The sequence below is a fragment of the Neoarius graeffei genome, chromosome 23, assembly GCF_027579695.1.
Source record: "Neoarius graeffei isolate fNeoGra1 chromosome 23, fNeoGra1.pri, whole genome shotgun sequence".
Classification (NCBI taxonomy): Eukaryota; Metazoa; Chordata; class Actinopteri; order Siluriformes; family Ariidae; genus Neoarius; species Neoarius graeffei.
Window position 1 is genome coordinate 8,275,275 of NC_083591.1, and position 14,357 is coordinate 8,289,631.

The window sequence follows — 14,357 nt, forward strand, 5'->3', positions numbered from 1 at the left end:
CAGTCACGTCACATTTGCAACGTAGTTCAGTCACGCACGCGGAATAAACAGCTAGCGGTTTCAAAACTGAATTTCTTTTAGCGGTTAGCGGTTTCCGAACGCTCTTCGCTGCTCGTTTCTCGAATAACTCGCCGACTCTTGTTTGTCTTTCGGCCGTTTTTAATTTCCAATTGATCTTTTTTTGTCGTTTTGTTCTTCTTTATCTTTTACAACATTGAAAGCCGGCGCCTTGGAAAGAAAGTCTCGTAAATCACAAAGTCCCATGGGAAAATTCTGCCCGCCAAGGAACCAATCAGCGCGCACGATTTTACCGGAAGTAGCCCGTGCCATGTAATAAACACATTTAAATGTCATTCCAAACAGCTAAACGATCTCGAAACGACTTCTTTACAGACGGCTTTACGTTTTGTGGTTTCTCGGAACGTGACAAGCTCCAGTTTTCGAGAGAGAAAAAGAGTCAGGTGATGAAATGGACATTTATCGCTGCTATACCATAAGATATAATAAGTGCTAACTTACTTTGTAGGCCTTTGTTTTGTTTGGTTCTCATGTCGCAATGCTTGAAAAATAACATCTGTTTTCAGGACTGATGAAATAAAAACAATTCTTGTAAGTGGATTTGGAGTTTTGGACCCACTGTATATCGAAGGTACTTCCACTGATAGAGTTCAGTCTGCAGTTATAACACAGTTATAACAGGTGACATGTGCGCAGGGTTAAGCAAACACACCAGGTCCTTTACATTAGCACATACTGCATTACCGTCACCATAGCTCAGGCGCAATTGCTGTTTGCTGGTGTTACAGTTTCTGAGAAACAGGGAAGAGGAGGAGCAGAGCCTGAGATGGCGCTAAAAGAGCGGGCAGGAAGTGCGTACAACTGGGCACCGACCTACCATGGCAGCGGCGGCGGCCGCCTGGTTGACTTGGTGCTGCGCGGCCTTGATCTTGGCCTGCAGGTGTGCCGGAGGGTGGAAGTACTTGCACTTGTCGCGCGAGCAGCGGCCCTTGATGTAGTCCATGCACACGGTCACTGTGTTATCATTAGTGTCGATCATGGCACTGTCAGATGGGTGAGCGAAGCGGCAGTCGTTCTCACCCCGTGTGCAGTTACCTCTCTGGTACTCCCGACATACCTATGGGTCAATCGGAGGGAGAAAGAAAGACACACACAGAGAGAGAAAGAGAGATAGAGAGAAAGGGAATAGACAATCAAAGCATGCAAGAAAGAGAGAGAGACAGAGAGAGAGAGGAATCACGTCTACACAAAGGAGTTGGACAGTACCGTACGTATGAGTCATTTCATGAGACACAAATAAGACAGAAGTAAATATAATAAACGTAGTAAACAGTATATTATGACGGCTTTCGCGAATGTTCATGCGTGAAGCAGCCATCTTGGATTTTGAAGTCGGGGTTGGTGAGGTTCTTACAATATTCCGAGTCGGAAAACCAATTCAGGCGGCGTTCCAGTTGACGTTTCTGATTGGGAACTTGGAAATCTGACTACAAGTGGGATGCAGAATAAATACTGAGGAATTTTCACGCCCAAGTTCCCATCAGTAGGCTCGGCGGAGGCCCTGGGGATTCACTGCCATGTCATGTCACGATCATCATCATCATTTGAAATATTATTCCATATATGGTAAATAATTAAAATGACTCCATTTTGAGCCAGATTAAATGACAAAACCCTGCTCAGTCCTGTGCTGCTGTTCAAACTCCACCGATCTCCACGTCCAACACCAACATTAAACCATCTGATTGGTCATTTCAGTGCTGAGCCAGTAGGGGGCAGACGCCACATAGAGTATGGTGTGCGTTTTGTGTTTTACGCAGCGAGGCTTTGCGCCTGTGAGCAGTGGGTTTATCTGAAAGATGTTATCTTGACAAATCCCCGTAAATCACATCCACAAGCACAATATCTGCGCATTGCCTATGTTCAGAGCCACCACGCACACAAAAACACACACACACACTTCATATTAGACTTTTCTTTTTGTCAAGTGATATAGTTTTAGCGACATTTCATGAAAAACTTTCAGAGCTATACGATCTTCTCTTCTGTCACAGTCACATAAAGATGACGTGTTAAACGTTAACTATCAAACCACAGTCAGAAAAATATAAATTACTTTACTCACTCCGACCCCGTCTAGTCCAGAAGGAACGATCTAAAGTGAACCACCTTGTGCAATAATGCTGCAAGCTCATCTCATTATCTCTAGCCGCTTTATCCTTCTACAGGGTCGCAGGCGAGCTGGAGCCTATCCCAGCTGACTACAGGCGAAAGGCGGGGTACACCCTGGACAAGTCACCAGGTCATCACAGGGCTGACACATAGACACAGACAACCATTCACACTCACATTCACACCTACGCTCAATTTAGAGTCACCAGTTAACCTAACCTGCATGTCTTTGGACTGTGGGGGAAACCGGAGCACCCGGAGGAAACCCACGCGGACATGGGGAGAACATGCAAACTCCACACAGAAAGGCCCTCGCCGGCCCCGGGGCTCGAACCCAGGACCTTCTTGCTGTGAGGCGACAGCGCTAAGCACTACACCACCGTGCCGCCCATGCTGCAAGCTATATAAACTATATACAAGCGATATACACCTTAGGAATACCGACCTGTTTGCCAGAAAGAATCCAAAACGGCGAGGAACTGACCAAGAAGAAGCGATATTTGTTGAACTGCTCATTAAGGCTTAATTAGTCCATAACTTCATGAATAATTGCAACGAAGCAAATCTGGGTAGAACTTAGATGCACCCTAGGTCCCCCTACCTTCATGCCAGAAAGAATCAAAATCGGTGAAGAATTGAGGGAGAAGAAGCGATTTGTGTGGAAACTTCTCATTAGGGATTGATTAATTACTCCATATCTTCATGATTAATTGCAATTACGCAAATTTGGATAGAAGCTATCTATATGCACCCCAGGCAGACCGACCTTCCTGCCAAAAAGAATAAAAATCAGTGAAGAATTGTTTTTTTGTGAAATTTGGACGACGCTGGATGAATGCCGGACAACACATGATGGCATAAACTCATCACCTGTCGGCTGGATGAGCTAAAAATAAATAAAACAAAATCGATATTTGGTGTGAGACGACCCTTCATCCATCCATCCATTATCTGTAGCCGCTTTATCCTGTTCTACAGGGTCGCAGGTGAGCTGGAGCCTATCCCAGCTGACTGTGGGCGAGAGGCGGGGTACACCCTGGACAAGTCACCAGGTCATCGCAGGGCTGACACATAGACACAGACAACCATTCACACTCACATTCACACCTACGGTCAATTTAGAGTCACCAGTTAACCTAACCTGCATGTCTTTGGACTGTGGGGGAAACCGGAGCACCCGGAGGAAACCCATGCGGACACGGGGAGAACATGCAAACTACGCACAGAAAGGCCCTTGCCGGCCACGGGGCTCGAACCCGGACCTTCTTGCTGTGAGGCGACAGCGCTAACCACTTACACCACCGTGCCACCCCGTGAGACGACCCTTTGGTTTTTTTAAAAAAAAAAAAGTAGTCTCATGTACAATGAGTGCAGTTTTATAAGGAAATGAGCTGTAGGTTTTACTGAGCATCTTGCAGAACCAGCCACAGTCAAAGTGTCTTCTGGACACTTTGCCACACTCGCTTCTTAATTTTGCCCCAAAACCCAGTAGCCTTCAATATGTCTCATCTCATTATCTGTAGCCACTTTATCCTGTCCTACAGGGTTGCAGGCAAGCTGGAGCCTATCCCAGCTGACTACGGGCGAAAGGCGGGGTACACCCTGGACAAGTCGCCAGGTCATCACAGGGCTGACACATAGACACAGACAACCATTCACACTCACATTCACACCTACGCTCAATTTAGAGTCACCAGTTAGCCTAACCTGCATGTCTTTGGACTGTGGGGGAAACCGGAGCACCCGGACACGGGGAGAACATGCAAACTCCGCACAGAAAGGCCCTCGCTGGCCACGAGGCTCGAACCCGGACCTTCTTGTTGTGAGGCGACAGCGCTAACCACTACACCACCGTGCTGCCCTAATGTAGAAGTCATAAAATTGAAATCGATCACAAAAAAAAAAAAAAAAATAGGCAGCCTAAGACTTTTGCACAGGACTATGAAGGAAGAACAAAAAGAAATTGTTCTAAACCGTACAATTAAAACTCACTTTGCATGAGGATCAGGTTGCGTACGTATATCTCATCAAATTGTGTAAGTCGTCAGAGGGTGTTTGGAAAAATTCGTCTGCCACATCATCAGCGTGTGACTCAGCAGCCGAGCTGCAAAGTCATCTGTTAAAATGAGTCAGTTTGAAAAGTGTCCCGACACAACCTTATGTAAGTGTTTTATTCCTTTTATACCACATCAACCTGCCAGTGATTACAGTTTCACAGTTATTAAAGAGTTACACATTGTCCTATTTATCAATTTATAGTTACTTGTGATGTCATGGAAGGCCCTTGAAACAAGCTAGTTTCTCTTATCACTTCTGTTACAGCAGCTGTAAACAGTCGTTCTGTCTTTGCTTTCTCTTACCCTGTGTCCGAAATCGCTCCCTACTCACTATATTAGCGAGGACGGCATTTTGTCGTGGCGGCACGGTGGTGTAGTGGTTAGCGCTGTCGCCTCACAGCAAGAAGGTCCGGGTTCGAGCCCCGTAGCCGGCGAGGGCCTTTCTGTGTGGAGTTTGCATGTTCTCCCCGTGTCCGCGTGGGTTTCCTCCGGGTGCTCCGGTTTCCCCCACAGTCCAAAGACATGCAGGTTAGGTTAACTGGTGACTCTAAATTGAGCGTAGGTGTGAATGAGAGTGTGAATGGTTGTCTGTGTCTATGTGTCAGCCCTGTGATGACCTGGCGACTTGTCCAGGGTGTACCCCGCCTTTCGCCCGTAGTCAGCTGGGATAGGCTCCAGCTTGCCTGCAACCCTGTAGAACAGGATAAAGCGGCTAGAGATAATGAGAGGAGATGAGATGAGATAGTGCACTCAAAGTATCCCGTAATGCATCACGAAAAGTAGTGTCCAACGATGGTCACTAACCAAAGCAATATATCCCATCATGCATTGTGGCCGCGCTGAAAGAAATCAAATTACAAGTCTCAAATTTGATTTAATAAAAGGCAGCGGCAAAGAAGAAAGAAAGTATTCGGCCTTGATTTAAAAGAACTGAAAGCTGCAGGTACTTTGTATTGATTAATGTAGGAAATACGCTCAGTATAATATGGATTGAGGCGAGGTGGCCAAGTGGTTAGAGCGCTTGACCGCTAAGCAAATGGTCCCCGGTTTGAGCCTCGTCTCGGACGGTGATCTGGTGATCTTGCCTCCTGTCCACCCAGCAGTGAATGGGGACCTGGTGGAAACACTGGGGAAGTTAAGGCAGCGAAGAAAGGAACTGGCAACCCTACCTCACCATGCTGACGGCCCAGGACGAGTGTGCTCTCTAACAGGCACTTCCCAACATACATACGAAAAACATATATGGGACTCTTTGACTTTTGATAATATGGATTTATCACAAAAACACATGCATTTATTTATTATTTTGAAAACCCACCAACCACATTTTAATTGTGCGACAGGAATGACGTAAATACCAGCGTGACAGACTAGTATCCGAAAGCGTTTTTTGATTTTACCAATGAGCTCACTATATAGTCCTCTATATAGTAATTCCCTATATAGGGAGTAGGGAGTAGTGAACGAATGAGCGATTTCGGACACAGGGTTGAAGTTCTTGAAAGATGAAAAAAAAAAACCCCCAGCACATTCCCAAGAAACTCAAACTGTCCTGAAGACTTTCGAGACTCCTTCGGTAGCACTGTAAAAAGGAAAATAATAATAATAATAATAAGTTAAATTTATATAGCACCTTTCAAGAAACCCAAGGACGCTTTACAATTATAGACAAAGAAAAAAAATAAATAAATAAAAATAAAATAAATAATAATAATAAAAATAAATAAATAAAAAAGTCCACCGAGTAGGGGTCAGGATGTAATTCCCGTGGTGTAGCAGCCACAGTCCCACCAAAAGGCGCACGAAAACGAGTCCCACATCTCCAGCACCGCCGCCGTGACGCCGTCAGCAACATCGCTCGAACACCACACCATGGATCCACAAAGCGAGCACAGAAGCTCCGCCACGCAGAGCGCTGGTGTGTCTCAAACCGCCTGCACAGCCACTGCGACGCCACCGAGCAACATCGCTCAGAACATCACGCCAAGCGTTAAAGGAACAGTCCACCGTACTTCCATAATGAAATATGCTCTTATCTGAATTGAGACGAGCTGCTCCGTACCTGTCCGAGCTTTGCGCGACCTCCCAGTCAGTCAGACGCGCTGTCACTCCTGTTAGCAATGTAGCTAGGCTCAGCATGGCCAATGGTATTTTTTGGGGCTGTAGTTAGATGCGACCAAACTCTTCCGCGTTTTTCCTGTTTACATAGGTTTATATGACCAGTGATATGAAACAAGTTCAGTTACACAAATTGAAACGTAGCGATTTTCTATGCTATGGAAAGTCCGCACTATAATGACAGGCGTACTAACACCTTCTGCGCACTTCGGCAGCGCGTTGATACGGAGCTCAGATATCAATGCGCTGTCGAAGCGCGCAGAAGGTGTTAGTACGCCTGTCATTATAGTGCGGACTTTCCATAGCATAGAAAATCGCTACGTTTCAATTTGTGTAACTGAACTTGTTTCATATCACTGGTCATATAAACCTATGTAAACAGGAAAAACGCGGAAGAGTTTGGTCGCATCTAACTACAGCCCCAAAAAATACCATTGGCCATACTGAGCCTAGCTACATTGCTAACAGGAGTGACAGCGCGTCTGACTGACTGGGAGGTCGCGCAAAGCTCGGAGAGGTACGGAGCAGCTCGTCTCAATTCAGATAAGAGCATATTTCATTATGGAAGTACGGTGGACTATTCCTTTAAAGCACAGAGCGCTGGACAACCACGATGTAAAATGAGCAACAGGCTCACTGCAGTCCATAGCTGAGAGCGCAGGCATCACCCACGGCGAACCAAGGCCTGGAGGGAACCGACGCCCAAAACTGGGTCTGGAGCTACACCACAACCGGCGGACAAAACACTCAAACAAACATCAAACTACACAAACACACAGAAAAAAAATAAATAAAAAAATGAAAATAGAAAAAGAAAGAAAATAAAAATAAAATAAAAAAAAAAGCTCTGGTGAGAAGCGGCAGCCAGAACGCGCACGACGTACTCTCAACCGGAAACGGAAACGAAAAAAAAAGTTTATGGCGTGCTAACAACATGAGATGGCTAACAACACGAATGATAAACGGCACATTCTACTTTCCAATTTTACCAACCAGGGCGGATTCACAGGTCAGACTTAGACCTAGCTCTAATCTTGACCTAGATCTGACCGTACAGTCATTCTGAACCAAATGCGTCTTTCACATCCCACATCCTTTCCCCTTCAGTGAATTAGCTTTTCCACCAACGTTTGTCCTGACAGCTGCTTTAAAAAAAACAAAAAAAACAAAAAACGAGACGGTTAAGCTGTACATGTTGGCACTTGGGCTATATTAGGATGATTGTTGCATGCTGGAAAAATGACCACTGTGGGACATTTTGATCAGAAACCATCCTGACAGACGGTGGGTTCGATTCATAAATGACGATGTCATTGTTTGACTGATGGCCGACAGAAAGCTAATGAAATCTGCTGGGCACTCGCATCGCTCTCCAGCTCAGGCTGCTTTTTAAAGAGACGGAGGCAGCCTTGTTGTCAGGCAGACACTGTGAGAAGGGGGGTGTGATACGGTGAGAGATGGAGAGAGAGAGAGAGAGAGAGAGAGAGAACGAGCGCCACAGAAAGAGGTTCAGATAAAAACAATGGAAAGGGTCAGAAGGTTTTTGCAGAACTGGAGGAATGGAGAAAGAAAGAATCAGAGAGCAGAAGAATAAAATGTTTTTGTCTCTATGGAGATGTGGCATTCTAGATGAGGACTCCTCTCTGCTTCACTTTTAGCACCGTTGGCAAACAGCTTTGTCTCTGGCACTAAAGCGCACGGAGACTGATGGGCGAGACGGAGAGAACAACCGTGGGACATTTTTCAGTCTCCCTTGTGTTTTATTTTTTATTTCCCTCTCTGTCTTGGAGTTATAGGCAGATGGGGACTGAATGGAGTCCTTGTGAAATTGCTGGTGTGCTGTGGGACTGTAATTTGATCTTAATCACATGTCTGATTTTCAGACACAGGCTAGAAAAACAGGTGCCATCCCATCGAGCACCTAAAAGGTTTAAGAGGTTGTCTCTCTCAGGGGGACCTTAAAGGTTTTATGCAGCTCTTAACAGTGGGTTCAGGAAAAAAAATGGAGTTTGCGGGGAAAAATATAAAAAATATATTATATTTAATAATGGGCGGCACGGTGGTGTAGTGGTTAGCGCTGTCGCCTCACAGCAAGAAGGTCCTGGGTTCGAGCCCCGGGGCCGGCGAGGGCCTTTCTGTGTGGAGTTTGCATGTTCTCCCCGTGTCCGCGTGGGTTTCCTCCGGGTGCTCCGGTTTCCCCCACAGTCCAAAGACATGCAGGTTAGGTTAACTGGTGACTCTAAATTGAGCGTAGGTGTGAATGTGAGTGTGAATGGTTGTCTGTGTCTATGTGTCAGCCCTGTGATGACCTGGCGACTTGTCCAGGGTGTACCCCGCCTTTCGCCCGTAGTCAGCTGGGATAGGCTCCAGCTTGCCTGCAACCCTGTAGAAGGATAAAGCGGCTAGAGATAATGAGATGAGATGAGATATTTAATAATATTAAGAGTGTATAAAATAGTATGTTCCATATTGCGATAAAATAACTCTTTAAAAAGCCTATTTTAGCCATTTTTACCAGTTAGTTATTTAAATGTTATTTAACACGAGTACTTTCACTCCAAAACGTGATTTTAAATTATATTAAATAATAAAGAAATACAGAAATTAATCAGGGCGGCACGGTGGTGTAGTGGTTAGCGCTGTCGCCTCACAGCAAGAAGGTCCGGGTTCGAGCCCCGTGGCCGGCGAGGGCCTTTCTGTGCGGAGTTTGCATGTTCTCCCCGTGTCCGCGTGGGTTTCCTCCGGGTGCTCCGGTTTCCCCCACAGTCCAAAGACATGCAGGTTAGGTTAACTGGTGACTCTAAATTGACCGTAGGTGTGAATGTGAGTGTGAATGGTTGTCTGTGTCTATGTGTCAGCCCTGTGATGACCTGGCGACTTGTCCAGGGTGTACCCCGCCTTTTGCCCGTAGTCAGCTGGGATAGGCTCCAGCTCGCCTGCGACCCTGTAGAACAGGATAAAGTGGCTAGAGATAATGAGATGAGATGAGAAATTAATCAATAAATAAAATAAAGGTCAAGTATCCTTTTTAAGAGATTTAATTGAGTTCTTGTGGGTATTTTAAAAAATTGTCAGAAATTGTGAGATAGAACCTTATACATTTTTATCGTCTTTTAATAAATAAAAAAGTTCCGTCCTGTTTGATATTGAATTCTTGATGTGCACTTTATAGTTATTTTTCTTATTTTACATATTGTTATTCTTTCTTTTCTTAAAGCTAGACGACCTTTCGATTTCATAAAATACGTGAAATTTAGTTCCCTTTGAAATTTGGTTGTGATATATGTTTATTTCTCAAAAAAATATCTAAAAAAAACCCCACCAACAACAAAATATCGAGCCATTTTGTGGCTGGGAAGTTATTTATTTTGAGGGGATTCCCTAGCCAATAACATGCATGAAATTGCTCACTTCGTGCAGTCAAGCAGACTAAACGAACAGCGGATCACACCGAGGTGCTCGCTAAACTCCAATATTTATTCCTGCGTTTCCTTTCCTTCGTATATAACATAACGTCTTTTCTTCTCGCTTTCCGCGACTGTAGTCAGTCTTCTACATTTCATTCGCACACTGACATCCTCCATTTTTCTCTCCTGTTTCAAATTTGTATCCCACAATGCCTTGCGCGAACAGGGAAAGCCCATGACATGATGCATGATGTAGTATCTTGTATTGCGTCATGGTGAAGCAGGAAAAAATAACGGAGAAGTTAGGGCCACGTGGCTTTAAATTCATTAATTGTTCTATTTAAACAAATCAAATAAAACTGGAAGTCTGTGATTCGAATTCAGTCGCTTTCGGTCCACTAAACAAAAATAATTGGGTGTCGGAGGGGAAAATTCTTTTCATGACCTACACTTGAAAAATCTGAAAGGCGGTCTAGCTTTAAATCTTTTCCTTTAGTAGGAGATAAACCTTTATAAATCGTACAAATATTTGAAAGAACAGATTTATCTGCCAACGCAACAAAATAATCACACTCACAATGAGCAAAAAATATACAGTACGTCTAAATAAGCCTCATTATTTTACAACCCCGATTCCAAAATAGTTGGGACAAAGTACAAATTGTAAATAAAAACGGAATGCAATGATGTGGAAGTTTCAAAATTCCATATTTTATTCAGAATAGAACATAGATGACATATCAAATGTTTAAACTGAGAAAATGTATCATTTAAAGAGAAAAATTAGGTGATTTTAAATTTCATGACAACAACACATCTCAAAAAAGTTGGGACAAAGCCATGTTTACCACTGTGAGACATCCCCTTTTCTCTTTACAACAGTCTGTAAACGTCTGGGGACTGAGGAGACAAGTTGCTCAAGTTTAGGGATAGGAATGTTAACCCATTCTTGTCTAATGTAGGATTCTAGTTGCTCAACTGTCTTAGGTCTTTTTTGTCGTATCTTCCGTTTTATGATGCACCAAATGTTTTCTATGGGTGAAAGATCTGGACTGCAGGCTGGCCAGTTCAGTACCCGGACCCTTCTTCTACGCAGCCATGATGCTGTAATTGATGCAGTATGTGGTTTGGCATTGTCATGTTGGAAAATGCAAGGTCTTCCCTGAAAGAGACGTCGTCTGGATGGGAGCATATGTTGCTCTAGAACCTGGATATACCTTTCAGCATTGATGGTGTCTTTCCAGATGTGTAAGCTGCCCATGCCACACGCACTAATGCAACCCCATACCATCAGAGATGCAGGCTTCTGAACTGAGCGCTGATAACAACTTGGGTCGTCCTTCTCCTCTTTAGTCCGAATGACACGGCGTCCCTGATTTCCATAAAGAACTTCAAATTTTGATTCGTCTGACCACAGAACAGTTTTCCACTTTGCCACAGTCCATTTTAAATGAGCCTTGGCCCAGAGAAGACGTCTGCGCTTCTGGATCATGTTTAGATACGGCTTCTTCTTTGAACTATAGAGTTTTAGCTGGCAACGGCGGATGGCACGGTGAATTGTGTTCACAGATAATGTTCTCTGGAAATATTCCTGAGCCCATTTTGTGATTTCCAATACAGAAGCATGCCTGTATGTGATGCAGTGCCGTCTAAGGGCCCGAAGCTCACGGGCACCCAGTATGGTTTTCCAGCCTTGACCCTTACGCACAGAGATTCTTCCAGATTCTCTGAATCTTTTGATGATATTATGCACTGTAAATGATGATACGTTCAAACTCTTTGCAATTTTACACTGTCGAACTCCTTTCTGATATTGCGCCACTATTTGTCGGCGCAGAATTAGGGGGATTGGTGATCCTCTTCCCATCTTTACTTCTGAGAGCCGCTGCCACTCCAAGATGCTCTTTTTATACCCAGTCATGTTAATGACCTATTGCCAATTGACCTAATGAGTTGCAATTTGGTCCTCCAGCTGTTCCTTTTTTGTACCTTTAACTTTTCCAGCCTCTTATTGCCCCTGTCCCAACTTTTTTGAGATGTGTTGCAGTCATGAAATTTCAAATGAGCCAATATTTGGCATGAAATTTCAAAATGTCTCACTTTCGACATTTGATATGTTGTCTATGTTCTATTGTGAATACAATATCAGTTTTTGAGATTTGTAAATTATTGCATTCCGTTTTTATTTACAATTTGTACTTTGTCCCAACTTTTTTGGAATCGGGGTTGTATAATCAGCTCATAATTTGGATTTGCAGTTAGAGTTACAGTCACAGACCTTTAGGATTTTTTATATCCTTCACCTCAAATGACATGAATTGCAAAAAAAAAAAGGCTTTCAGCTCTTTTTTCATTGTGTATAAAATCTGATTAATGACAGAGACGGAATACTATCCCACAATGTTTGAGTGGCATCGCTAAATTACGATTTTATTTTGTGCACTGAAAAAAAAAAAGATAACTACCTCTCCTCAGAGACATGGTGATTACTTCAGCTCTATCAAAGGGACAGTCTAAGCAATATTGACTTGCTGTTTTGAGAATGGAAGATAATAAGAATAAAAAAATAAGAAAACATCGCTGCAATGTTTGAGTGACACGCTGGCAGCTAAGATGGTGCTCTCTTTTCTACAGCGTGGATATTTTCACGCTGGCCTAGGATGAATATGGTTTCCTTGTTGACTCGAGAGCACTCAGACACAGCTGAATGTGGCTCTGCGGAGTCCCATTTGGACGATATTTATTTTGTAAACGATATACGCTGGAGTCAATTTGGCAGCAGGAGATTCCAAATGCCATCTTCAGCAAGTGAATAGTGCTTCACAATGTAATTCTCAGTTGAATTAGCCACCATTTAACTTCAGGCAGGCTGAGCAGGCTTGATTAGGGCTGTCTTGGTTCATCCTATTCTATTTTTTTTCCGTATCGACCCCACATTCAAGCTCCTTACATTGCTAATTCTTTTGCTGGTCAGCTGAGACGTGTGTAGCTTTTTAGCACTAATTAGCATGCGCTAATCCACATGTTCTCGCCCACATCCCAATGGCATCCTTTGCTATTTTGCTGACAGCGATCTCCTCTCGGCGTGTGAATTATGCACGGGATTGACTGGCTGTCCAATTAATAATTATGGGCAAACAGCAGTGGGTGGAATTAGTGACGCGTTTCTGATTTATCTACGGTACATGACGACTGTTCAAAGAATAATGAGCTGTTTTCTCAGCGTTTCGTAACCTCCAAGAGTGTCAGACATCACGCTAGGATCCGACGCCGAAATCCATGTCTCATCCGTCCTCTGTTTGCTCGAGTGTGTTTAATGAAGAATTTATGTTAATGAAAATATGATCAGTCCAACGAACGATTGCCATGATGCATAATTAAAGCGAACAAACAGAAACTGTTGGAACAGTACATAGGTGGCCTTTGATTTTCCTTTTTTTTCCTTTTTCGCCTCTATTACAGATGATGAGTGCTAGTCGAATGGGTGAGGTGTTTTGAAAAGAAAGCGTGATGCTTGGAGGAACACTTCAGGTAACCAAGATGCAGCATCAAAACAACACACGTAATGCGCCTAATTGCATATCCCTAGCTACAGCTGCTAATAAACAAGCAGAGCATAAGAGTCATGTAACTGTGAGTCATGGAAATAATCTTGGTTTGCCTACTGGGCTTTATTTCCACACTGGTAATGAGTACGGTTTTAATTGATAATTTGATAGCTGGGTTTTCACAGCATTTTTTTTTTAATCAGTCACACAGATATAGAGGCGCAAATGGATTACGTTTTGCCATCTCTGTATTTAGTGCCTCCTATTAAATTGAACTGTAAATAAATCTGCAGTAACACGTTACATGCGTCATATGTTCTTTTTTATGGGGTGCCAAGTGTCACCGGGCCCATTTCGTGGACGAAATGCATTTCATCCATCACAGAATGCATTTCGTCATCACGAAATGCATTTCGTCCATCATTTCGTCCGACGAAATGCATTTTGTGATGACATAATGCATTCTGTGATGGACGAAATGCATTTTGTGATGGACGAAATGCATTTCGTGATGGACGAAATGCATTTCTTCCAACGAAATGCATTCTGTGATGGACGAAATGCATTCTGTGATGGACGAAATGCATCTCGTGATGGACGAAATGCATTTCGTGGGACGAAATACATTTCGTGATGGACGAAATGCATCTCATGATGGACGAAATGCATTTCGTGGGACGAAACACATTTCGTGATGGACGAAATATATTTCGTGATGGACGAAATGCATTTCGTGGGACGAAATACATTTTGTGATGACAAAATGCATTCTGTGATGGACAAAATGCATTTTGTGATGGACGAAATGCATTTCGTGATGGACGAAATGCATTTCTTCCAACGAAATGCATTCTGTGATGGACGAAATGCATTCTGTGATGGACGCAATGCATCTCGTGATGGACGAAATGCATTTCGTGGGACGAAATACATTTCGTGATGGACGAAATGCATTTCGTGGGACGAAATACATTTTGTGATGGACGAAATGCATCTCGTGATGGACGAAATGCATTTCGTGGGACGAAATACATTTC

The 14,357-nt window shown here is 43.7% G+C and overlaps 1 protein-coding gene across 8 annotated transcripts in view; it reads right to left on the reverse strand.

Annotated features, from left to right (window-relative positions):
- Positions 1-14,357, reverse strand: part of LOC132871503 (muscleblind-like protein 1) — a 298,894-nt gene that overhangs the window by 27,703 nt on the left and 256,834 nt on the right. For all 8 annotated transcript variants that reach the window (XM_060905710.1, XM_060905703.1, XM_060905704.1 and 5 more), the window contains one exon: positions 896-1,135. In XM_060905710.1, the coding sequence (XP_060761693.1) occupies positions 896-1,135 (240 nt within the window). The remainder of the gene's footprint in view (positions 1-895; positions 1,136-14,357) is intronic.